General features: G+C 34.5%; 1 protein-coding gene across 3 annotated transcripts in view; it reads left to right on the top strand.

Annotated features, from left to right (window-relative positions):
• The window catches only part of SCFD1 (sec1 family domain containing 1), a 108,057-nt gene that overhangs the window by 11,646 nt on the left and 68,898 nt on the right, over positions 1–27,513 (top strand). For all 3 annotated transcript variants that reach the window (XM_024551354.3, XM_045188309.2, XM_045188310.3), the window contains 8 exons: positions 1,809–1,899; positions 5,440–5,562; positions 7,426–7,513; positions 10,541–10,630; positions 11,913–11,968; positions 13,151–13,236; positions 15,728–15,827; positions 25,614–25,753. In XM_024551354.3, the coding sequence (XP_024407122.1) occupies positions 1,809–1,899; positions 5,440–5,562; positions 7,426–7,513; positions 10,541–10,630; positions 11,913–11,968; positions 13,151–13,236; positions 15,728–15,827; positions 25,614–25,753 (774 nt within the window). The remainder of the gene's footprint in view (positions 1–1,808; positions 1,900–5,439; positions 5,563–7,425; positions 7,514–10,540; positions 10,631–11,912; positions 11,969–13,150; positions 13,237–15,727; positions 15,828–25,613; positions 25,754–27,513) is intronic.

Here is a 27,513-nt window from a genome sequence, read left to right as displayed (position 1 = left end):
ACCCAGGGCTCCAGCTCTGGGAAATAAAGCCTCAAACCTCTGATTGAAAATGCCCGTGGGGGTTGGGGCGGCAGCAGGAGAGACTCCCACCCTCACAGGAGAGGTCGTTAGAGACACCCACAGGGGCCTAGAGTGTACAAAAACCCACCCACGCGGGAACCAGCACCAGAGGGGCCCAGTTTGATTGTGGGTAGGGGAGTGAAGGACTGAAGTCTGGTGGAGAGGGGAGCGGGCGCCATTGCTCCCTCTCAGCCCCTCCCCCACGTACAGCCTCACAGCACAGCAACCAGCGTTATCCCGCCCTGGTGAACACCTAAGGCTCCGCCCCTTCATGTAACAGATGCGCCAAGACAAAAACAAAAAAAAAATGGCCCAATGACAGAACACTTCAAAGCTCCAGAAATAATTCAACTAAGCAACAAAGAGATAGCCAGCCTATCAGATGCACAGTTCAAAACACTGATAATTAGGGTGCTCACAGAATTGGTTGAATCTGTTCGAAAACCAGATGAAAAACTGAAGCCTATGCTAAGAGAAACAAAGGCAAATGTACAGGGAACCAATAGTGATGTGAAGGAAACTGGGACTCAAATCAATGGTGTGGACCAGAAGGAAGAAAGAAACATCCAACCAGAAAAGAATGAAGAAACAAGAATTTGGAAAAATGAGGAGAGGCTTAGGAACCTCCAGGACATCTTGAAACGTTCCAACATCTGAGTTATAGGGGTGCCAGAAGAAGAAGAGGAAGAACAAAAATTGAAAACTTATTTGAACAAATAATGAAGGAGAACTTCCCTCATCTGGCAAAGGAAATAGACTTCCAGGAAGTCCAGGAAGCTCAGAGAGCCCCAAAGAAGCTGGACCCAAGGAGGAACACACCAAGGCACATCATAATTCCATTAGCCAAGATGAAACAGAAGGAGAGAATCTTAGAAGCAGCAAGAGAAAAGGACACAGTTAACTACAAAGGTCTTCCCATAAGACTGTCAGCTGATTTCTCCAAAGAGACCTTACAGGCAAGAAGGGGCTGGCAAGAAGTATTCCAAGTCATGAAAGGCAAGGACCTACATCCAAGATTACTCTATCCAGCAAAGTTTTCATTTAGAATGAAAGGGCATATAAAGTGCTTCTCAGATAAGGTCAAGTTAAAGAAGTTCATCATCACCAAGCCCTTATTCTATGAAATGTTAAAGGGACTTACCTAAGAAAAAGAAGATAAAAAATATGAACAGTAAAAATGACAGCAAACTCACAGTTATTAACAACCACACCTAAAACAAAAACAAGAGCAAACTAGGCAAACAACTAGAACAGGAACAGAACCATAGAGATGGAGATCACATGGAGGGTTGTCAATAGGGGAGTGAGAGGGGGAGAGGGGGGGAAAGGTACAGAGAATAAGTAGCATAGATGATAGGTGGAAAATAGACAGGGGGAGGGTAAGAATAGTGTAGGAAATGTAGAAGCCAAAGAACTTACAAGTATGACCCATGGACATGAACTACAGGGGGGGGATGTGGGAGGGAGGGGGTGGGCAGGATGGAGTGGAGTGAGGGGGGCGGGAAATGGGACAACTGTAATAGCATAATCAATAAATATATTTTTAAAAAAAGAAGAGACTAGGGTCTTACTAATACATAATAGTAACAGTGATGTAAGGGGAAAGCTGGGTTAAATGAATAATTGCAGCTTTTAGAGTGCTGCTTACTGTTCTTAAATTAGTGAAGTCCTAGTCAGAGAAATACTGTTTTAAACTATCTTTTTAGTTAAGTGACTTTTAAATAGTTTAATGTCCTTGTGTCTTCTAGGCTTTTGCACTCTGATCGAGATCCTATTCCAGATGTTCCTGCTGTGTATTTTGTAATGCCAACTGAAGAAAATATTGACAGAATGTGCCAGGTAATGTGAGTTCTTATTTTCCTGGCTCTGAAATGTGCAAACCGATTTTTTTCCAAAAAAAAAAAAAATCTTAGATGTCCACTGTGAAAAAATCAGAAATTCCCTTACTCAATTTCCTACTTTGGTTTTTGAGACTGTCTTTGAATTTTAAATACTAGACTGACAATAACTGACTGACTAGACTGACTAGATTAACAATTTTTGGCTGAAGATGCATTATATTGATTAAGACTTAGTCTGGCTTTAAAAACAAAAGACAGAAAACCTAACTATATACCTTTAAAAATAGGGTTTTATATTTCTAAGATAATAGGAAGCCTGAAAGTAGGAAGTTCAACCTAGTACAGCTTTATGAGGTAATCAGAGACTCAGGCTCCTCCTTTCTTTCTGATCTGTCACCTTTAGTTTGTTGCTTTTCATTGTCTTGCTTGTTATTTCATGGATGCAAGGTGGTAGCTGCAGCTGTAGGCATCATATCTTTGCTCAAGGCAAGAGGAAGGGGGAAATTGTTATGCCAACCCTGACTGTTCGTTTTGATCAGGAAAGCTAAGCTTTCCCAGAAACTCCCAGGAGGCTTCCATTTATGCCTCACCTGGGTAGAATTAGCTTCAATGGAGGCTGCGAAAGTTAATATTTAGATGAGCATATTGCCTCCCCAAAACAAAATCTGGATTCTTTTAGCAAGGAAAAAGGGAAAAATGGTTATTGGATAGGTAGCTAACATGTCTGTCACAAATCACAAGCATCGGTTATTTACTGTTGAATGAAGTTACTAATGAAAGTTAATGAAGATCATATATTTTGTGTCCTATGTAGCTAATGATGCCTGGCTTTCTCTGCATAAACCCAACTATTCCATTTTTAAAAGAGGTACAATTTATCAATCCCTTCCTCTTTCCTCTTTTTATAACAGCTTTATTGAAATATAGTTCACATACCATAAATTTCATCCATTTGAAGTATAAAGTTCAGTGGTTTTCAGTATATTCACAGTCATGCAACTATCACCATAATCAATTTTAGAACATTTTCATCTCCTCAACTATTCATTCCTCCACCCCAAGCTATTTTTTGTTTCCATATATTTGCCTGTTCTGGATATTACATATGAATGGAATCATACACATGGTCTGTTGTATCCAGCTTCTTTCTTTTATTATAATGTTTTCAAGGTTCATCAGTATCAGTACTTCATTTCTTTTTATTACTGGATAATACTCTATTGTAGGACTATACTAAATTTTGTTTATCCATTCATTGATAGGTATTTGGGTCCCTTCCACCTTTTGGCTGTTAGAAACATTTGCCTACAAGTTTCTGTATAGCCATCCTAGTGGATATAAAGTGATCTTTAATTGTGGTTTTGATTTGCATTTCCCTGATAACTAATGAAATTAATTGTCATTTAATGTGTTTTTAGCCATTTGTATATCTTTGGAGAAATGTCTATTCAGATCCCTTGTCCAGTTTTTAATTGGGTTGTCTTTTTACTGTGTTGTTAGAGTGCTTTACATGTTTTGAATACTGGACCCTTATCAAGTGTATTTGCAAATATTTTCTCCCATTTTGTGGTTTTTTTTCACTCTCTTAATGGTATCCTTTGGAGCACAAAATTTTTTAATTTTGGTTTTAAACTTAAGTTTATTTTTTCCTTTAGTTACTTATACTTTTGGTGTCATATTTAAGAAACCACTGCCAAATCTCTTGTTCTCTTCAAAGATTTGTATATATGGTATGAGGTAAGGTGTTTAACAGTGGATACAATGGTTTTATTTCTAGACTCTGAGTTCTATTCCATTGACCTCTGTCCTTATGCCAGTACCAAACTGTCTTGATCTGTTACAAGTTTTGAAAGTGGGAAGTTTTGTTATTCAACTTTCAACTTTGTTTTCATCGTTGTTTTGGCTTTTTTGGGTTCCTTGAATTTCCATGTTAATTTTAGGATTAGCTTGCCACTTTCTATAAAGAAGCCATGTGGAGTTCTGATAGGGATTACATTGAATCTATAGATCAATTTTGAGAGTGTTGCCATCAGAATATTAAATTTTCTGATGCATGAACATGCAATATCTGTCCCTTCACTTTGATCTTTAATTTCTGTCAGTGATTTTCTGTCATGTGCAGAATATGTTTTGCACTTCTTTTGCTAAATTTATTCTTTATATTTCTTAATACTATTGTGAATGGAATTGTTTTGTTAATTTCATTTTTGGATTGCTCATTGCAGGTGTATAGATACGCAGTTGACTTATTGAGCTCGTATCCTGCAATGTTGCTCAGCTTCTGTGTCCTTTTGAAATGTCTCCATCATTCTTTGACCACTTCCTTAATTTTCTGGCATGATAAAATGTTCTGGTCTCATCTTGTATTTTCTCTGTCCCAGCCCAAGTTTCTCCCATGTACCTAAGGAGCCCTGGTTGCTTTTGGTAGAGAAGAGTATTTGGAAATTAGCATGTGGGCATTGGTACTAGGATGTCACAGTTCTTAGGCTCTCTTAATGAACTGAGCTAAGAAATATACGTATATATGCATACACTTTTATATCTGTATTTAATTCTATAATTCTTCTTACTTAGACAGACAGATAGATAACCTTCAAAACTGCTTCAGTTCAGAAGTACAGGCTTCATTCTATCTTTTCCTTTTTCCCTTTACAAGTTTGTAACTTCTTTTTCTGACAGTGAGAAACATGTCTTTGAATATCCTCAACATATTTACTCATTTTCCCAGTCCTCTCCATTCTCAGTCCTTGAATGAATCTCCCAGCCTTTGTGGAACCACTGCCCCGCTCAGCCACCTTCCTTAAACAGGCTCCAGCTTTTCGGTTTTTCACATTTCAACATCTCTAAAATCAGATGCATCTTAAAATTGATGGGGAGTTACAAAATTTATTGGTAGCACTAACTCAGTGTTACATAAAACAATGGTACCTGTTAAAATCGACAATATCTTAGATTTGAAAAAATATGGTAATTTACAGGTCGTTTGCCTAGAGTTTAAGAAGATAAGTAAATTTTATTTAAGAACTTATATAACTTTAAATTATACTTCTTTTGGCTGGTTGAGAACAAATGTTTGTGGAATCGGTCACTAGAATTATGTCTGCATGGTGACAGAAGTATTCGTTGTATCATTACATGATCAGAACAGTAGAAGGTGGTTGTCTTCTGCCAAGTATAATAAGCATTTGACTATATGACAGCCATTTCTTGGTTTTTCCAAGAAAAATGCAAACATGCTATTTCAAAAGTTTTATGAAATACTGTACTTAATAGGACTTTATTGATAATATAACTAAAATGTAACTTATTAAAATATACATTAGTCATACCTAATGTATATTGTACAAATACACATTTATAACATCTTTATAACTTTGTTCTCTTGGGATACTTTTTTTGATTGTTATTTTTATATAACCAATCTTTTAAATGTATGTATTATCCTTCAAAACCTTGCTCTTACAGTACCTAAAAGATTTTTATTCATGATCATTCTTTATACTATCCTGCAAGAATAAAGTATTCATTATATTTATAGGATCTTCGGAATCAACTCTATGAATCATATTATTTAAATTTTATTTCTGCTATTTCAAGAAGTAAATTGGAAGATATTGCAAATGCAGCATTAGCAGCTAATGCAGTACCACAAGTAGCCAAGGTAAGAGAGCTAATAACATTTTGTTAATATGAAACTTAGTAACATTCTGAAACCTATTAATTGATATAGGTATCTTATTTATAAAGGACCAGAACAACCTAAGAAATATTTAGACTCAGCACTTTTAGAAAGAGTTCTGATAATGTAAATTATCTTCAACTTGACCTAGGTGAAAAACACTAAGCTAAAGGAACCTACTCAATGATTCTGAAAGACAAAAGTAAGTCGCTGAGTCAGTTTCTGTTTGAGGCCAGGATTAATATAATCTTTTTAGCTCAACTTAGAAATAGTTGGACAGTTGTGTTGTCATAAATTATACTCCAATATATTGACATTGTTTTATCTATAATCACTGTATTCATCATACTCTGTCTAGAACTTTTCTTACTTAGGAGAGAGAATCAAGAGAAGCTATGTTGCATATATAAGAAAGATGAACTTTACAGTAGGATAGCAATTCTACATCATAGTGATGGGTTCAGCCTAGCTATAAATAAATCTGTAAAATACATTCTTGGTTATAGCCCTTTGTGCCCTGTGCTTCTTGAATTTAGACAAGACATAAATGGTATTCTAGGGAGTGGTACAGAGCAAATAAAAGACTAAACCATGCATTCCCAGTTTTTCTCACTGATAGATTTAGAGAGTGATCATTCATAGATTTAGATAGTTTGCTACTATTTCTGATTACCCATATTTTGCTCTGTATAATGCACACTTCCTTGCCCAAATTTTTGAGGGAAAAAATAATGATGTGCATTATATATGGGTAATACTAATTCCATATCTATATAAATATTTTTAATTCTTTTATTTATGCTTATGCATTGAAAGTGTAACTCTAGAAAGCAATAACAGTATCCGTATGTTCAAAAACAAATGCTAAAATTCCTTTATAATACCAAAAAACAAGTATCTAAATATAAATAAATAAATACTTGAATTAAAAGTTTGGGCCAAAAACATGGGTGCACATTATATACAACAAAATACAGTAGTTTGTGAGGCTTACGTCTTAATGTTGTTGCTCTTGCAAAATGTATTAATTCTACATAAAATAATATTAATGGTTTTCAATTTGTTTAACTTCAAAATGGTTTTCAATTTGGTTAACTATTTCAATTTAACATGTTTCAAGTAGTTTTCTTACAGTTTTTTTTTTTCTTCATTTGTCTCCTAATTTACACTTACAAAGTACTAGTATAACTTTTTTCCCCACTTGTAAATGTTCATGGTAGAAAAACAGTTACTGAGACTTTGTTAGGTGCCCTGGCTGGTGTGGCTCAGTGGATTGAGCACCAGACTGAGAACCAAAGGGTCATCAGTTCAATTCCCAGTCAGGGCACATGCCTGGGATGTGGGCCAGGTCCGCAGTTGGGGGCGAGAGACAGACAACCAGTTGATGTATCTCTCACACATAGATGTTTCTCTCACTCTCTTTCTCCCTTCCCATCTTTCTAAAAATAAATAAATAAAATCTTAAAAAAAAAAAAAAAAAAAGACTTTGTTAGGAAAGTATGGTTAAACTGACTACAAAAATTTTCATTGTGCTTTTTTCACAAAATTGATAACCATTCCCGTCCCAACCACAATTTACAAAAAATTTGTCTCCATAAATTTGTTTTCTGAAATTGTTATTCTCCTCTTTGATAATTTACTACTCAAAGGCTTATTCTTATTGCTTTTTGATATTAACTCTTCATTTCTGCTTGCCCAGTTAGGCAGCCTGTTACATAGAATAATTTTTATCTATTGAGTATAGTTACAATTTTTTTTCCATTTTTACCACTGGTAGATTAAATCAAACTAAATATGCTTTAAATATTGTGAAATTGATTTGTAAACCTTTTCTTTTGTTTCTAGGTTTTTGATCAGTATCTCAATTTTATTACTTTGGAAGATGATATGTTTGTGTTATGTAATCAAAATAAGGAGCTTGTTTCATATCGTGGTATGTAAAAACAGGTGTACTGTAAAAAAACGAACATGTTTAGTGCACTCTAAAACCAGCTTGGTTTACAGCAGTAAAGCTGAATAAGATTTTTAAAAGCACACAAAGAACACAAGTCTCAGGCTGAATTCTGTCACGTATAAACAACATTTATTTAATAAACCTGTTTTGTAAGCTCAGTGAAATACCAGTTTTTTGACCTTTTAGGTACCACACAGTAACTACTATCTCATGGCCAGTAAGACAGCATTTAATAGTAAGATTCAGTTAAATCTTCTGGTACTTTTACCCTTGGACAAGAACAAGTTATTTTGCTCCTTTGTGCTTCGGTTCCTTATCTGTAAAATGGGAATAATAATACTATCAACCTTATGGAGTTTTTGTGGGCATTAAATGCATTAATGTGTGTAAAATGCCTGGAAAAGTTTCTGCACATGGTAAACACTCAGGAAAAGTTGACTAATATTGCTATTTGTCAAGATCACACAAAAACAGGAGTCAGCAGCTTCTGTAGAACTGTTACGGAATGAAGTATAAGTGCCATTCTCAAATATAGGTTGTTAGACTCCACAGTAGTGGTACTGAGCATTGGTGTTGAATCAAATAGTACCTAAGCACGTCTGAAGTTTGTATTCCAGTTTGGGTAAACTGACCATCCCTGGGGTATAGACTAAAATTAACAGATGTTCATGCACACACATGCACACACACAACACTATATTGTCTATGTTGCTTTGTTGTTGTTTTGTAAGGATGCTTAACATGAGATACACACTCAACATTTTAAAGTGTACAATAGAGTAGTGTTGACTATAGGTACAATATTGTATAGCAGATTTCTGTAACTTAATTCATCTTGTTTAACTGAAATTTTGTGCCCATTGATTAGTTATGTCAACTACTTTAAAGAAAATTGCAGGCCATAGATGATGTGATTAGCCAGTTCAGTGAAATCATCATTAACTTGCGACTTAAGGGGGGACTAAGGGTCCTAGAGGTTCTGCAGTGTGTAAACCATGCTCACACAGAAGGTTGTTCTGCCCAAAATGCCAGTGGTATCCTATTATGGAACACTGGACTGAATGATAAGCTACTTGAAGGAAGAGAACATGAATCTTTCATTTCACTGAGCTCCTGGCTCTGCCTTCGTGTGGAAACTAAACAACATTCATAAAAGGGTGTGTTTGCTGAATTGCCCATGTAAGAGATTTTTGATGGGAGTTGCTACTTACAGAAGTCTATTTATAATTAATTGAGTTTTTAATTAATTAGCTAATTTAATTATTAAATTTAAAAGTATAAATTTAATTTATTTAAATATAATCACATCTTTAATTGCTCAGAATCTCAAGAGTAGTAGTTATAATAATAATTATAGATTGCTTTATAAGCACTTTATAATATAAGCTCATTTACTACTTAGAATAACTTTGTGAAGTAGGTATTATTATTATTATTATTATTTCCATTTTCCAAATGAAGAAACGGAGTCTCAGATACTAAGTAACTTAATAAGGAAATGGCAGAACCAGATTTCTGAACGCAGGCACTTACTCCACAGACAGTACTGTTAAGTGTTACGTAGTTATGTACCAAATCTTCTCAAACAGTTCAAGTGCTTTAGCTGATCTTAAACAGGTTATTCCAAACATACATCCGGTATACTAATGCCATGGATTTGATGATCTATGTTTTATGAATTTGGAATTTATCCAGTAAAGGAGGCAGATTTATTATCTGAGGCTGCTTATCTTAGACAAGCCTGTTTGTTATCACAAGTGAGTTGATGTTATCGATGGATAGGTTTTTGACTATTTAGGTCAGTTCTCAGAATATGGGATGAGGGTATAGGCCCAAGGGTCTAGAAGCTTCCATATAGATTTTACCTGTACCAGTGATTAACAGAATAAGCTGAGTGTTTTCCTGGATTGGTGTCCACTGAAGGTACAGAATTCGTAATGTATCCTTATGCCATTTCTATTATCATATGCGGGCCGATGGCAGTCTGCACCACCAAGTAACAGCACATTTTTTCATCCAGATGCTGTATTGCCTGGCTGAATTTTTTATGTTCTCTGTCTGCATGGACAAAGTAGTTCTTTACGTATTTTGATATATCCAGTTGGATTCTACTTTTCTCTCATGCTAATTATAAGTTATATTGAATAATTTTTTTCACATTCAGGATGTTGGGAAATGAAAAATGTTATATAGATAATATTTTAGTGTAATTTTTTTAACAAATAATTACTGAGCATCTCCTTGTGAGATACTGGGCCTAGGTATTGTGAGACAGGAAAATGAATAAGGCAAAGTCTTTGACTGTCAGAGACAGTCTTCACAGCAATGTCTCTGAAAATGTAGCTCCAGGAATCACCTAAGGTGCTTGTCACAATTGCATGTTTCCTAGAATTATTTCAAATCTGTGGAATTGAATATCCATAGGGAATATTCCTAGGGGAAAGGACCAAGAATTTCTACTTTTTAGTAGCTTCCATGGAAATTTCTTTCATATTCCTATAGTGATTCTTCCACCTAATAAAGTTTGGGAACTACTTGTGTAAAGTCTAGCAGATCAGGAAAAACATTCACATAACTCATTATAATAAAAGAAAGTGGTAAGTGGTGTTGGTCTTGCCATAATTGATTTGCATTGTCCTTTTCATGCAGTAAAGATCAACAGGTTCTTTCGACTATCTAGTGTTCGTGAATAAAATTATGAAATACAATATTTATTTTTCTATTACTCTGGCAAAAACTGTATGTTTTATGTGGTAGCTTTTTTTCTTACTACTACTCTGATATTGATACTACTCATTGCTACTTATATTGAGGTTTTTTTTGAGGTAGTATAATTTTTAATGAATACTGCAAAGTTTAAAGCATAAAAAATTTTACTTGTGTGAGCATTACATATGTTATCAAACTGAGTATTGATTAGGAGTTAGTAATAATTTTAAGAGTTTTTAATAAAAATAAGGCATAAATTTTAGTCACTTTTTTTCTCCTTTATCTGTATCATTTTAGCTATTAACAGGCCAGATATCACAGACACAGAAATGGAAACCGTTATGGACACTATTGTTGACAGCCTCTTCTGCTTTTTTGTTACACTGGGTAAGTTTTCGAGTCTTTCTGGTTATTTCTTCAAAGTAAATTATTTAACAACTCATTTTGATCTGTTACACTATAATATCCTGGGTTTTCTTTTTTAAATATACTGGACACATGCATTTATTTAGACTATATATAGAAAATAACCTGAAAGAATCCATGTCTAATTCTTGGGATTATTCTGGTGTGTTAGAATCAAGAGGGTTAACATTATACCTGTTAAATGGCTAAAATTTGAATTTTTTATGACATGCATGAATAACTTGCCATCAGAACAAAATAAAGTTTAAAAATGAACTAATAGTCCACATTGTTACTTCTGCAGTTGACTGAGTGTGCTTTGTATAGAATCTAAAATGCAACGATTTCAACACATAAATAGTACAATGTTCTAGGTTTGTTTTATGAACTTTTAAGTGCAATTGCATTTTTTAATTTTAGGATCTTTACCTTTGATAAAATGTGGAGTAATAAAGAAATTAAGAGGTCTAATGAGTTGGTTTGATAATGAATTGCAGCCAGTTTTGGGGAGCAGTTTAAATTAGGTGAAGAATGTGTTTTCTGTTATCTTTTAAATTAGCATTTCAAAAAGAGACTATAATCCTTTATTGTTAATTTGTCAAAAATAACAGTAACAAACTGTTAAATTAGCTAAACTCTGTTCATTCTTTTCCTTTAAGTCAAATTAAATTAAGTCCTGTGAGTAAAGAGTCAGCTTACTCTTTGAAACTGTCAAAATGCTGGTTTAGTGAATCCATTGAAAAAAATCCAGTCACTGATTGGCCAACACTATATAAAAATACTCTTTCTGCCCTAGTAGCAAGTGTGGCTCGGTTGGAGCGTCATTCCGTAAACCAAAGGGTCACAGTTAGGTTCCCGGTCAGGATATGTGCCTAGACTGTGGGTTCAGTCCCCCTTCAGGGTGGGGTATGTAGGGCAACTGTCTGATCAGTATTTCTCACGTCAGTGTTTCTCTCTTTCTCTTCCTTCCTTTCTCTCTAAAAATCAATAAATATGTCCTCCAGGGGTATTAAAAAAAAAACTGAAAAAGGAAAAAAAATAAAAATAGTGTTTTTGACTCCCTTATGTTTTCTTTATAAATGAGAAGTTCCATTTTTGAAATTTTGCTTTTACTCTTAGGATTATAAATGCTTTTATGTTTGTACCCTAAAATCGTATACATCTATTGTATGTTACTTTTTGATGCTGATATATTTTGTAAAATGTAAGATACATTTTAATTACTAAACCTCGAAATCATTGCTAATATCTATTGTTAAAATAGGTGCTGTTCCTATAATCAGATGTTCAAGAGGAACAGCCGCAGAAATGGTAGCAGTGGTGAGTTAATGCAAATATTCATTGGGGATAAACAATATTGTATCAGTTGTTCTCCATCAGTACCTCAAATGTTTTTGTTAATTTTAAGTATGTGATTGCTATGGGTTACGTATTAAGTACCAAAGGCAAAGATTTTTATTTTATAACTTTGGGATTCCTCCAAATATAAAAAGTAATTGTTGTGTACGTCTATATAATGGAGTAAAATGATTGACCTTTTTTTTATTTAAATATATATTCCTCATTCAGCCTCATATCTCCAAATAGTATTTTATACCAGTTTGATCCTCCAAATCATTTAATATTTAATTTTATTTAGCAAATATTTATTAACAATCATAACCACTTTTAAAATTGTGAGGTGTATTTTGCTACCCAACTATATTGGAATAAAATATTTAGTATACAGTGAATATTCAAAAATTTGCTTTAAAGATTAAAAAGTAGAAAGGGATTAGAGAAATTACAGAATTACTGAAAAGGAAAGAGGGCAAATAGTATCAAAAGGTGGAGGAAGATACACTAACGTTTGTGAGTTTTATTAGCCCAAATGAATCATTGATTGGTGGAGGGCTGCTTTCTTGCACATACTGCATTTGTATTGGAGCCTTTTGCAGCCACCACCGTACAGTCACCTTCCTTGGTACAGCAGAGTCATGCTTGGGCTGAGAAGGTGGGTCATGACTGCAAAGTGTTTCCTATGCATAAAGTATAAATAGTCAAGGAAAAATGATGGTTAATTAAATCAGGCCTGAGTCATGGTAGAAGAAGCATTGGTCTTTTAAAGTCCAAGCTATGATGGTATTGAATAGTGAAGAAGCTAAAATATTTAGATTTTAGAATTGCTATTTTATTTTTAAAAATTCAAAGTTTCTGCCCTTCGCTGGCATGGCTCAGTTGGTTGGAGCATCGTGCATAAACCAAAAGGTTGCCGGTTCAATCCCTGGTCAGGGCACCTGACTGGGTTGTGGGTTTGATCCCTGGGTTGTACATACAAATCGATGTTTCTCTTTTTCTCCCTCTCTCTCTAAAAGCAGTGAAAAAGATGTCCTTGGGTGAAGACAAAAAAAAAAAAATCCAAGTTTCTTAGTCATCACACTAAGAATACACTATATATTACTCTCTATATAAAGTTCTGTGAAACTGTTCTTTAAGAGTTAATGTAAATTTTGCTTTTTTCAGAAACTAGACAAGAAACTTCGGGAAAATCTAAGAGATGCAAGAAACAGCCTTTTCACAGGCGACACACTTGGAGCTGGCCAATTCAGGTACTATGTTAGATAATATACTTACAGAACTTGAAAATGAAATATTTGTGGAGCTTTGGGGGTTTTCTTAATCTGGTAGAATACTCTTATACTTGTAGTTGAAATTGTTTCTTTTTAAAAATGAGGTAACAAGGATCAGGGTTTTGACTCATTGTTTTTGAAGTATAGGTGGAATATTTAATTTATTTTCTTTTGTTAGAAATTTTTGTTTTGTATTTTTATCATCTGTTGGGGAAATTTTTCTGTTTATATGGCTTTGAAGATCAGAAGCAATTTTCTTTAAATTGTCACTTAGTTTCTTGTTAATAAAAAAAGTAAGTGAAAAACTTGTGATGCTTACATCTGTTTCTCCCTATTTAGTTTTCATTTTTAATATTGAAGTACTAGTAGCTTAGATTTCTGAAGCATTTTTGTCCTTGTTACTATATCTCACTAGAGTAGATAGTGTCAAAGTTACTACTCAAATTATTATTGAATAGAAATACTTCTAAAAATTACATTAACATTTGATTATTAAAAATAATGGGCAAATTGGGGTGAAGAAGTAAAGAAATTCACACAAATGGCTGAGAATTATTTCAACAGAAGAGACAGTATTTTGGAAAATTAATTCTTATCCTCAGTTTTATGTGAATTAATAAATAAAGCCTGCCCTGGCTGGGTGGCTGAGGTTGGTTGGAGCATCATCCCGTATTTCAAAAAGCTATGTCAGGACTCATACCTAGGTTTTCTGGGTTTGATTCCTGGTCAGGGTGCGTAGAGAAGGCAGCTGATCAGTGTTTCTCTTTCACATCCATGTTTCTCTCCCTCTGTCTCTCACATATAATCGGGTATGGATAAATAAATTTAAAATGTGAATAAATTAATACTCAGAGTATAACTGCCCTCTAGAAATAACCTCATGGTAACCTTTCATAGACACAAGTCCATTTTGATGGCTCCTATAGTCTTATGTACTATTCTTATAACTTGGAATAAGCACTAACATTGTGTTTCAGTTGTTTGTTTAACTGTCTCAGCTCCTGTATTATTGTAAATTCTATTTATGTTTTGTGATTTCACTGCTGGTCATAAATATTCTTCACAGTGTTTGTCACTAAGTGGAGCAGAAACATCGAATTCTCCCGTGATTATTCCAACCGAAGCGATCACTGCTGTTACACCTTACTTAATAGTTCCTTTTTTATAGCCAATGTAAGGGCACTAATTTATTTGGATAATTTTTTTAAATTTATATTATAATTTAGTTGTCTTATTTTTAATTTATTGGATGCATTTCTAAATTATTTTAATTAAGGGTCAGCAACCTTGATGGACTACTGTTAAATATATTTGACTCCATTTGTAGGCTAATGATTCTCAAGAAGAATTTAGTCATGTCTGGAGAAATACCTGGTTGTTACACCTGGGTAGATTCTACTGGAATCTACTGGACTGAGTTATAGGATGCTCCTAAACGCTGTGTACAGAGTATAGGACAGCCCTCCATAATGAGGAATTGTCTAGCACCAAATGTCTATGGTGCTGAGTTAAGAAACCCTGCCATAAGCTGTCCTTTCTTGCCTGCCTTGCACCTAGCTCTGGAGTAATAAATGATGGTGGGTGGTAAAGGTGTTACTCCTAGTTTTTATTGCTAGTGTTACAATCAGGAGAGTTGGGAGAGTTTACAGTCTTTAACCCATTAGAGTGTAGGGAGTTACTATATGGTCAGAGATCTTTTACAAAACAAAATATGTATATGTAATACAACCAAATAGCAGTGACTTGAAAATTAATGTGTACTTCTGATACAGGAGTGCCTCTAAAGCAGATCTCTATACCTTTTGAAAACATGTAACCAAATGACATCTGCTTTAATTTGCTTTTAGTCTGTTTCACATATAAATTGTAATAATGGAGTGAAACAATATATGAAATATCTGGTAAGTGAGTAATTATATAAATAGGTGCCCTTATTGCATGATATTTTATATAATTATAATAAGGTAGGGTTTTGTGATGCTTTTCTCTAGTGTGCTTTTTTGAATTTGTGTTGACAGAAAAAATGTAACTTGTAGTTTACAAATGTCAGACATTTGTAAATTTGTAAGATTCTACTATCTTTATTTTCTCTGAAGCTGACAATGGCTTTCCTTTTTTTTCCTCAAAAATGTGAACTATAAGTCTGGTTAAAAGTGACTCATTGTTATTTTGGTAACTTGAATAATTATTCTATAAAAGTATTTCTGTAGTTTTCTTTTTCCTTTAAAAAGTTCCCAAAGTAAGACTTATACTCCAGCATTATACCCAGCATTGTACACAGGCTCTAAGTGGTCCACCGCATTCCTTTACTTGACTGACTAAACTAGAAATTTTTTTCTAAAGCAAAGTATTATGGAATGTTAGCATACTTTTTGTTTGTATCAAAATGACATACACTGGAAAGTATTAGAAAAATTTACATTATGCACTGGTATCAAGATTTATATAATTTTTTTAAATATATTTACAGCTTCCAAAGGCCTTTATTAGTCCTTGTTGACAGAAACATAGATTTGGCAACTCCTTTACACCATACTTGGACTTATCAAGCATTGGTGCACGATGTACTGGTAAGAGGCTAAATGTACCACTTTTTACTAAAATGTAATATTTAGTAGTCCCATCAGGGCTGCAGAAACACACAGGAGAAGGGTGGAGCTGAGAAATATGGACTAAAAAGTGATGGGCGTTGGTGTCGCTGGACATGGATGCTGACAGATGGTGAAGTCTCAGACATACGATCTTTAAATTGTAGAATAAATCAGTGCTATTTTGGTCATAATGGGAAAAGGGGGAAAGAAGGAAAATAAATGACCTTTTTTTTTTTATACTGAATATGTAAATAAATATATTTTCCTTAGGAAGAAAAGCTGTAATTTTTCCCATTTTTCTAGGACTCATTGAAGCGTTATTTTATGGTATTTTTAAACAGTATTTTTATATAACACCATGTTTCTGAAGTAATTTCACATATGCAATTTCTGGCTTAAAAGAAAAGTCTGTATTTATGTATGTGCTTATCTGCTAAATGTTGTGTACAGCAGGTGAAGTGCAAAGATAGATAAAACAGTCCCAGTCTTCAAAGGCAATGGGGAGAAAATACATACACAGGTAATTTCTGCACAAGACACTATGTAATACGGCCAGAACAGTTTCCATTTGAAAGGAAATTGAGACACACAAGTTAAAGAATTTGAACTCATATCATTGGTTCTGTCTAGAATATATCTCTAATTTGTTAACTGCTATCAGGCTTCTGGGGGATTATAGTATATAATAGTATCATTATTGCAAATATTGCCTGAAATGTCATATATAGTTTATTAGTTTATTTCTTTAAAACCCAGATTTAGCTGTAAAGTATTTTTTAAAATAAATCAGATTTCAGGATTACTCATGGAAATTGGTAGTTTCGCACAATTCTCTATTCGAGAGTCCTACACCACTCCCCACTCTGAGTGTCAGTGAAACAGTAGTTAGCCCTGATTCAGTACGGAGAAGGAAAAATCAAAGGGACCACCGAATTAAACCCTGAGTTGATAGAGCATGGAAGCCAGTTTTAGGAGGTCAAGTAAGAGGCTGAAGAAGAGGAAATCAATTTAACCACTATTGGAATGCCTGCCTTCTGACAGAACATTGTAGATCCTGTTTTAGCCTTAATAAAACAGGAAAATATCTCTTTCTCCCTGGAGCTTATATTCTATAGTAGGAGAGACGGGTAATAAGTAAAATAAACAAAATATATAACATTTCAGAAGGTAGAAAATGCTCTAGAGAAAAATTAAGTAATGGTGAATAGGATTGTAGTTTTAAAATAGGGAAGGCCTCCTGAAAAAGAGACACGTTTGAGGAAGGAGGTAAAGGAGGGAAGGTGGTGAATTATGTATCCATGCAGGAGAACAGCATTCCAGGTAGGAGGGTGCCCTGTGTCAAGGCAGCGCTGATGGCCGGAGCAAACTAAGGCAGGAGATGAAGGTAAATAGGACACAGGAAGCAATATAGCATAGGACAGCAATTTCCGACCTCTATTATGTTGTGGCACACATACACTAATTACTAAAATTGTGCAGCACACCAAAAGATATTTTTTGCCGATTTGATAAAAAAAAAGTATAATTTTGACTCACTCACACCAGAAAGCTGCTATTATTTTGGCAGTTGTCATTTTCTTTATTTTATTTGACAATCTAAGGGAAAAGAAGTCAGTGCCCCTGACTAAATAGTCAGGTATTACATGTTTTAAAATTCTTGCAGCACACCCCAGTTGAAAATCACTGCCCCTGGACATTATAGGCTATTGGAAGTATATTAACTTTTTTTTCAAGTTTCTTAGACTATCACTTTTATTTATTGTTGTTATTATTATATTATCCTCACCTGAGGACATGTTTATTTATTTTAGAGAGAGGGGAAGGGAGAGAGGGAGGGAAACTTTGATGTGAGAGAGAAACATCAATCAGTTGCCTGTGCCCCAGGCAACTGCCCCAGCTGGGTACAAACCTACAACCCAGGCATGTGCCCTGACCAGGAATTGAACCTCTGACCTTTTGCCTGACAGGATGACACTCCAACCAACTGAGCCACACTGGCCAGGGCAAGGATATTGACTTTTAATTTGAGGGAAATGTGGAGTCACTCAGTTTTGAGTGAAGGACTGACATATGGTGCACTTTTTAAGAGTATCATAAAAAGTATGATTTTTTTTACTTTTTTTTACTTTTTAAGAGTATCATAAAAAGTATGATTTTTTTTTTTAAGAGTGTCACTCTAGCAGCTATGTTGAGAACAGACTTTCTAGGAGCATAGGAAGAGTCAAGGAGACCAATTAGAATGTTGCAGTTATCTTAGCAAGAGAGAATGGTGGCCTACACCAGAATGGAAATGGTGCAGTTTGTGGATATCTACTCAATGTAGAGTATAAGATTTGCTGATGAATTGGATGTGGCATCTAAAAAACAAAGATGTCGGAGATGATGTGAAGGTTTTGGCCTTTACAAATGGGCAGGTGTTATTTATTGAAATGGAAAAGAAACGGAAAGAGCCGTTTCGGGGTGGGGGGTGGCGGGGGAAGATCGGATGTTGAGTTTTGGACATGTTGAATGTGAGCTACCTATTAACGTATTCAAGTGTAGATATCAAATAGGTAATTAGATACATCAGTCTGGAGTTCAGGAGAAACATCTGGTCTAGAGAAATAAATTTAGGAGTAGTCCATATCTAGATGGCATTTAAAGCCAAAAGATAAGATGAGATCACCAAGGGAATGAGTATGGATAGAAGAGAGAAGAGGTCTAAGAAACTGAACCTGAGTCATTTCAACATTTAGAGGTTGGGTATGAGTATGAACTAGCAGGAAGCAACTAATGAGGTATGAGAACTAGATGTGTGTTATTTTCGAAGCTAGTGAATTAAATGTTTCAGAGGAGGCAGGCATCAACTTGGACAAGGGCTGAGGATTAAGTCACCATTGCATATGGCAATGTCAGTCCTATTAAGTGACTTTGATAAGAGCAGCTTCCATAGTGTATGGGCAAAATACTGAAGTGGGTTTAAGAAAGATTGGAAAGAGAAGCATAAGAGAATTAATACATATAGACAAGCCTTAAAAGAGTTTTACTGTGTAGGAGAACTGAGAAAAGGGGGTGATTTTTGGAAGGTGATGTGAAGTCAAAAAAAAAAAAACATTTTTAAATGAGAGAAATTTAAATAAAAAATAAATAAATAAATTAGACCATTGTTGTACTTCCATGGGAATGATCAAAAGAGAAAATTTGATGCCAGCGATAATATTCTGCAGATCTCTAGGAGGCATTAGTAACAAGGATGACTGTAGACCAGGACTTCTCAACCTTGGCATTATTGACGTTTTGGACTCGATTATTATTTATTGTGGGGAGCTGTTCTGTGCATTGTAGGATGTTTACCTGGTAGCACTCCCTCAGTTGTGACAACCAAAATATCTTTACACATGGCTAAACATACCCAGGGGGTTTAGGGAGGCAAATTTGCCTCTGATTGAGAACTGCTGTTATAAGCCGATGATGGGAATTTCAAAGCTGGTGGCGTTTTAGGGAAGAGGACAAGAGTCTGGGAGTAGAAAGGAATACACCTGTGCCAATCTCAGGTACACTGATATGAGATGTGTGATGAGTAAAAAAAAAAGAAAGAAAGAAAAGAAATGGTTAAAGTCTAAGGAGGCTACAGAGGACAGCCAGTAGGAGTTCAATGAGAACAAGAGAGTACTGTGGAAGTTTTGAGTTGATGTTCAGAATAGGAGATCTTGCTGATGACTGAGTATGAGTTCCCTAGGGTATGACAGAAGTGTTTCAGAAGTCAGGTAAAAATGAGAAGAGGATCTGAAGGGGGAGGGGGGCACAGTATAAAATGCCATACAGAGATTAATGGACATGATGAAATTGTTTTGATAGTCTCAAATTAGATTTGGTTGGTGGGGCCCGAACTATTGGGTAGGGCAGAGGGGCAAGGTCTTAGAACATTCAGTTTGAGGGTCACCTCTCCACTCCTGCCAGTAGTGTGTGGAGGCTATGTAGAGCTTCGAGATACTGCTCCATTTTAATGACTGAACTTGAAGAGTTCTTGCAGGGATTTAATGAGGTGATGCTCTGCCTACAGGAGATAAGATGTATGTACAACTAATTTCAATAAATGGAATATGTTCTGAGACACCGTTGGCAGAAGAGAATATTGGGAAATATAACTTAGAGCAGAAATTCCCCCAAACCAGACATCTTACATGGCTCCTTGAGGTTTTTGCTGTCCCAGAGTGAATGAGAATATTAAGGAGAACAACTATGAAATGAGTTTTTGTGACTGACCTTTATATTAATCTTTTTAGTGCTTTACCTTTTATTATTATATCCTTGTAAGCTATACTAATTTTTATTTTCTACTCTTTGAAGTTAAAGTATTCTTTTAAAAATAAAAGATGGTAAAAGTAGACAGTAGGGGTTTTTTTGGTTTTGTTCTAAGTTTCTTCACTTCGCTTCACAGAATAAAAAGTTGGCCACCTTGTGTCTCCAAAGAATTCAGTGCAACAAGTATTTATTAAGTGCCTACTGTGTACCAGACACTGTGCCAGTCACTGGGATACAAGGTGAACAAAGCAGACTTGATCCCTGCTTGCATGTTGGGTAGAATAGTGGATTCCTGTGGACATTTGGGTTATTGTTGTTTTAATTTTTTGTTATTATAAATAATAGAGCAGTGCACACCTCTAGTTAACTTTTGGGGGGTAGGTTCTCAGATTTTGTATTATCGTCTGAGCAGTCTTTTCTTAGCATTATTATTAGAATATTTATTTAGGTGTTAAGAAAATAGTCTTTTGAGAATAGGTTTAACTATACAACTTATATTGACTTAATCCTGCTCATTAATGACTTTTCTAGATGTGAAAAAACTGTTAAGATACCATAAATTGTAACACTATTTTTTGTTGATTATTAAAACTTTCACCTTTGAAGCTTCCTCCAAGCTTACAGAATTCTTAATTGTGCTCTTTACTTCCACAAGATGGAGTAAAAGTCCTAGATAGGAACCATTAACTAGATTGGAGCTTGCTTTTTTATGTTAAATATCTTTGCCTACAAATCTGGAACATTGATAATGTTTATATATCAGACCTTGGACACAACTATGAGAATTCACACAGCTACCTTGTGTGCCAGCTAATTGATGAAACACTTTGCAGTGCCCTTTCCTTTTATTGGAATATAAAAAGCAAAATTAGGAGTTAGAAAGTGAGGATTCCTTTTATCATATCTTGGTTGCGGGAGGGATGGATTTGATTGTTCAGGTACAATAAATAATTATCCGTAGGCAAAGAGATGGATGTTATTCCGTCTCAGTATCTTGTCCTTTATTTTGCCTTTGTTTTTTCAAATCTTAAGTGCTCCTTTTGTACTTAAGAGCTTTTGTGCTCTTTTTGTACTTGAGGGCTTTTGGCCCTCTGCTACATAACTCAAGGGGAAAAAAAGGAAGTGGCGTCTAAATTAATGTATATATTTAAAAAGTTGTTACAGAAGCACTCATTTTTTAAAGATGTATGATACCAATATAACAGATGCTTAAGTACAGTTCAAAATTTGATACTTTGAAGGTCGATGCTCTGTTGATCCTTTAGTCTTTCTTTATTAATACAAAACCTCTTCAACAGCACTATTTTGGAAGTTTCAAGCATTTGCCTAAAACTCAAAAGTATAAATGTAAATTTTGATTCATTTAATATAAACATAGATTATTTATAACTTAAAAAACTATTCATAGGAAATTTTTACTGTAGGTGTGTGTAGGCTATGTAAAAGCCCAGAAGACAGCCTTGATTTTATTACTGCTTTTTATATGGTATTGTCTTTGTATTTCCATATTCATTGCTATTTCTGAACTTGGGTTAAAATTTTGCCCTGGCCAGTGTGGCTCAGTTGGTTGAAGTTTCAGCCCTAAACTGAAAGGTTGCAGGTTAAATTCCCAGGCAGGTCACCTGCCTAGGTTGTGGGTTTGGTCCCTGGTTGGGGTGCATGCAGGAGGCAACTGATCAGTGTTTCTCTTTCTCATACTGATGTTTTCTCCCTGTCTCTCCCTCCTTTCTCCTTTCTCTAAAATCAATAAGCATGACCTTGGGTGAAGATTAAAAAGAAATGTATTTACCCTAAGGGAAAGAAGAGTAGTATTATTTACTATTTACTAACCTAGCTGTAGGTACTGCTGGGGTTTTTTCCATTATATCCTTGTTGCTTCCTACATAAGATTTTGAGACATTTATTTTATCTGTGTTTATGATTAACCGTCTTATAAGGATTTCCTTTTTCAATTAAATCATTCTTACAAATTGTCTAAATTTGGTTTTTATTTCTTTTTTTCTTGTCTTCCGTACATTTTTTTCTTTTCTCTCCTTTCTTGTCATCATTAATCAAAGTTTAGTGTTTCTCAATCAGTGCTGTCGAATAGATGTAGATGCAGGTGTAATTTTAGATTTTCTGGTAGCCAAATTCAAAAGATAAAAAGAAACAAGTGAAATTTATTTTAATAATATATATTTTACATAACCCAGCATATCAAAAATACTAGCATTTTAACACATAAGCAATTTAAAATATTATTTCATACTCTCTTTTTATATAAGATGTCTTTAAAACCCTGTGTGTATTTTTACTTGCATCACATCTCAGTTCATACCGGCCACATTGCAGGTACTCAGTGGCCACATGTGGCTAGTGGTAACAGGTACATTTCTAAATCGTCAAGGCCCAAATTCTTTACTAGTTTAGAGATTGGATAAATTATGAGTTGAGATTATCACGTGACAACTGGTAGGAATGTTGGCATATTGTCAGCAGTGTATCTGTGGGGAGTTTACAGGTCATGTTTCCTAGAGTGACAAGAAATTCTACTTTAAAGTGAAAGAACAAGCTACCCAAGTGTCCCTGACGTTCAGAATCTGTATGGAATACATCTGTATGGCCTCTGAATGAGAATAGTTTAGGTTGTGCTGCTTAATCTAAAACAACCCTCAACCCCCTGGGGGTTAAAATACAAATACTTATTTTTTGTTCACAATATTTCTTGTTCCCAGTCCAATGTAGATGTAGATGGACAAGGAGGAGCTCTGCTCATGAATTCAGGGTGATGAGGCCCCATCTCAACAGTCCTTTTACAAAAACTGTAGCAAGGGGCAAACAGTGGTGGGTTGTACTTTAAATACTGTTTCATGGCCATGAATAAAATTTTAAGATTTTTATTAGGAAATAGTCTGTGTAAAAGCACAAAGGCAGAGAAGTTGTAATGAATCTCCATGTACATCGTTTAGCTTACCAGACAGACAATATGCATCTTAATGCATCTTATCCCAGGCATTATATGATCTTTTGCATAAACACTTCAGCGTGTATCTTTAAAAAAAAGAAAAGTACATAACTTTATTATCCTACCCAACAAAATTAAGTTATTCTTTGGTAATAGCCTAATACTATTTTTTGTGTTCATTGTTTCTTAATTGTTTCAAAGATGCATCTTTACAGTTAGTTTGTTCAAATAGGGTTCCAAACGATATCCAAAGATTGCATTGGTTGATGCAGCTTTTAAGTTTCTCAGTTTACAAGTCTTCTCTTCCCACTCCTTTTCTATTGCCATATTGAAGTAAAGGAATTGGGTTGTTTCTCTAAAGAATTTTCTACATTTCTGCATGGTTGATTCCATGCAGAAATGTTCTGTATGGAATCAGAAAATGGTTCTGTATCCTTGTCAGGTACAATTTGACATGTTTCTCTATCCAGATCATTTCCTATAAACTGATAGATCTGTAGACTTGATTAGATTTGGCTCAACTTCTGGCAAAAATAAAAGTTACTTTTATTCTACTTTGCCTCTTTGATCATGTGAATATCCCATCTTAGCTCTGCATAAACAGATGTCACCTATATTATCCAGATGTCATTTTGTTAATATTGGCTCTGTCTAGCTCTGGTCTGCTTTAATTTGTGAAATGAAAATAAGACTGCTTTTAGCACTTCCCAGTGGGATTTATTCATAGCTGGTGATTGGGACACCATTTCATCCAGTCTTCTAAGTCAGGAAAGTGTGAATTATCACTGGAAACAGACTAGAGTCTACCATGTTAAAACTAGTTCTGTTGCATTTTTTTGTATAAATGTTCAGTTTTTTTAAACATGGTTGAGTACAGCACAAAATATTGTAATTTCCCAATTTTCAGGACTGAAATTACATTTCCTTATATGCCTGGCTATTATGCAAACAATGGAAAAGTTCTTGCCATTATTGTCATTTCTCAAAACTCTTAAAATCCTTATATCTTTATCATTTTGTTTTCTTTAGTATTCCACCAAAACCTTAGTAATACTATGCTGTCCTATTTTTAGAGCAGTAATTTTGCTAATAAGTCTCCCTTATTGTGAATACACCATGTCATCACCATGGAAATAGTACCTCACTAGAAATTGTAGTTAAATAAAGCTTAACTATTTTTAAATGTTTCTCTTCTTCAGTATCTTTTGTTTTGTTAGATAATTTTTAAAAGAAATGGTTCTCAGATGTATCTGTTAATGTATGTTTATTATACTTTGATATGGGTGATTTGTACAAGTGAGTTTAAGATGTGTGAATGGGAAAGTAAGATTAATTAAATAAGGTTACTGATTATGTTTATCCCATGATAATATGAGGAGCGTGTAGGAAAGATATAACATTAACAGGAAATATAACTCTATACTTTTGTTATTTATGCCTCTGTGGCATTTAGACATCTATATTTTGCTCTCGGTTTTTTGGAGGGTTTTTGTCATAGGGAGAATGGCAAGCAAATAAGCTGTGTAAGTGATTTATTTGAGAACGTTACAGGGCATGGTCTAGATTCAGTATTGATGACCTTGTTTTATCAAGAGGAGATTAAGTCGTATTTAGTACATTGAATTTGCTAAGACTAAAATTTTAATCATTAATTATTAACAGTCTTAGAACTAAGATGATTGTATTGCAGTCAGGCTAGATAATTTATCCATATAATTTCTTTCTTGCTCATTATTCATTTACTCACTTATTGATAGCCATGTTTTATCTCTAGCTTACTGTACAGAGTTGAACTGTAAAATACTGCTGTTACATGAAGGAACCCACAGGTCTGATGCAAGGAGGAGGGGAAAAGGATAGAAACAATACTCACTTTTATCTTGTTTTTTGTATGTTTGTTTTTTGAGAAAGGGAAAAAAAAGTTAAGCCCCACAGGAGTAAAATTAATTCTAGGCAGAAAACTGTAGCAACTACTTTTCTGACTAGCTCTTAGAATTTATGTGAAAGGGAATAGTTGTATTATTGTAGCCTCTATTGGAATTTTTTAAAAATGCAATCCATCATCAAGTAACAGATCAGAATGTTAAGACTCTCTGAGTTTAAAAATCATATTTAAGGTTATGTGTATTGGAAATAACTAAGCATCAAGAGGTCTGGTCAAATAAGTAGGTACAGCCAAATACTGGACTACTATGTAGGCATGATAAAGATGAAAGTAAAATTAAAAGGATATCTGTATATTGGGCATATGAAAAATGTTACCTAGTATACACAAGAACCTTAACATGGTTTTTATATATTTTTTAAATTTTAATCCTATACAGCTACTACTTTAATTAAAATATACAAACAATTAAAAGTATTTGTGTGTAACAAAACATTGGAAGGAGGTCTTCTAAATTTTAGATCCTATATTTTATCCTTGGAAATCTTAGAAAAGACAGCAAGAATCTATTATTTTTGTTATTTTAGGAAATGTCGTGGTTCTTAAATTCAGAAAGCTATTGTTTAATATGGGATTACTTTTTTTTTTCTAGGATTTTCACTTAAACAGAGTTAATTTGGAAGAATCTTCAGGATTGGAAAATTCTCCAGCTGGTGCTAGACCAAAGAGAAAAAACAAGAAGTCTTATGATTTAACTCCAGTTGATAAATTTTGGCAGAAACATAAAGGAAGGTAAGAAAAGTATCATTAAGTAAAAGATTCACCTCTTAAGAAATGAAGATGTCATCTGACTTAATTTATTTGATTAAAAAAAAATCCAAAAGGTCACAGTGGTCCACCTGCACAATGAACAGGAGCTGTAATGAAATAGTCTGCAGGTGTGTGTCTTTATTGCCCAATTTCTTCCTGACTCCTGGATGGTTTTGGTTAGTTGTTTTACAGGGGCCATTTCCCCTTTGTAAATTTTGTTGCTAAACCCACCGACCTTCAAAACAACCATTTTTACTTTTCATTAAAATGAGTTTTTGAGGCCTGATTTTCCTTTTTTGCTCCATGTTTGCCTTCATACGAACCTAGTTTCACAGAACTGTGGAAGGAATGCCTAAGCCTGAAAAACAGCTTTATTTCAAGTACATTAAAAATAATAGGTGAAGACATTGTAATAGTTGCCATGTGGTTTATTGTAGGCAGACACATAGATCCCCTGTGTTCTCTCCCCTTCAAGTTTAGACTCCATTATGGGCTCACTGTTACAAAAGTCAGATAGTGGTCATTATGGTTAGAGAAATCATTCTAGACAAACAAACAAAAAATTATTCTCCTAAAAGAAAAAGAATGTTACTCATTGACAGTTACAGAAATACATTATTATTTTGAGTATTTCAGGTGTTATTGGGCCTGTATGTACATGTCTGTCCCTGATATAGCTGTTCTTTTTGGTCTCATTCATGTTGCAAGAGAAACAGGATGTAGAAGTTCAACATGTTGGGGTTTTTTATATGTTTTATCTTTTTGTGTGTGTGTGTATTTATAAGTTTTTAACACTGGAAAGTCTCATTGTCAGCGAAGAATTTGGTTTTCTCTATACAGAGAAAGCTACTATCTTCCTCTTTTTGACTATGGCAAGTTTGAGTACTGTTACAATTTATTTTAAATAATTTTCTTCTCTTTAGTACTCCATAGTCTACGTTTTCATCCAGAGCGGTGCAATATGAGTAATTACATTTAGGTTGTTTAGAGAGGATGTAGCATATTTTTAAGTTAACTTTAAAGTTTACATTACCTCAGAGAAAAAAAGCTTAAAAAAAATATCTCTTCATTCAATAAGGAAATTTCAAATATTTTCTTTCAACCATATGTTTAGGAACAATGCAAAGGTTAGGTGAATATTACGGACTTTAAATTTTTGTTTGTAAGTAGGAATTGCCCTGAATAACTCTCTCCCTGAATATTGTACTGCATTAGCGATGTGCACACAGAGGACATTGGGAAACAGCATAGAGTTAAACAAGTACTGAAATCTCTCCGAGCTTCAGTTTCCTCCTCAGTAAAATGAAGGGATGATAATTCTACCTATTACTCTATTTCAAAAGATTGTTAAGATTAAGTGAGATATTACAAAGTAACTTACACAGCCCTCATTGGTAAAACCAGGGATAAAACTCAGTTCTGACAGATCCAAAGTCCCTGGTCTTAACTATTGATAGCGTGTACTCCACCAAGACTGTGGTCAGGATTAAGTGAGAAAATAGAGACAAATTATTAGCGGACTGTTGGGCACACAGTAAGCACTCAGTAAACATAAGCTGTAATTATTGTCTGTTAGCTCTGAGACCTGAAGCTTCTAGAGATTATAAGGATCATCTAGTTTACCCAGCACATTTTACATACTCAGTGCTATTCTTTTGCCAACTTAGATCCTGCTAGAGGTGGGGTTAGTGTCTCCTTTTGTCATGTAAAACTAGACTCTATTCCTCAAAACCCTTTCAGGA

The sequence above is a fragment of the Desmodus rotundus genome, chromosome 7 (assembly GCF_022682495.2).
Source record: "Desmodus rotundus isolate HL8 chromosome 7, HLdesRot8A.1, whole genome shotgun sequence".
Classification (NCBI taxonomy): domain Eukaryota; kingdom Metazoa; phylum Chordata; class Mammalia; order Chiroptera; family Phyllostomidae; genus Desmodus; species Desmodus rotundus.
The sequence above is the reverse complement of the archived record's forward strand: the minus strand, read 5'-3'. Positions and strand labels throughout refer to the sequence as shown.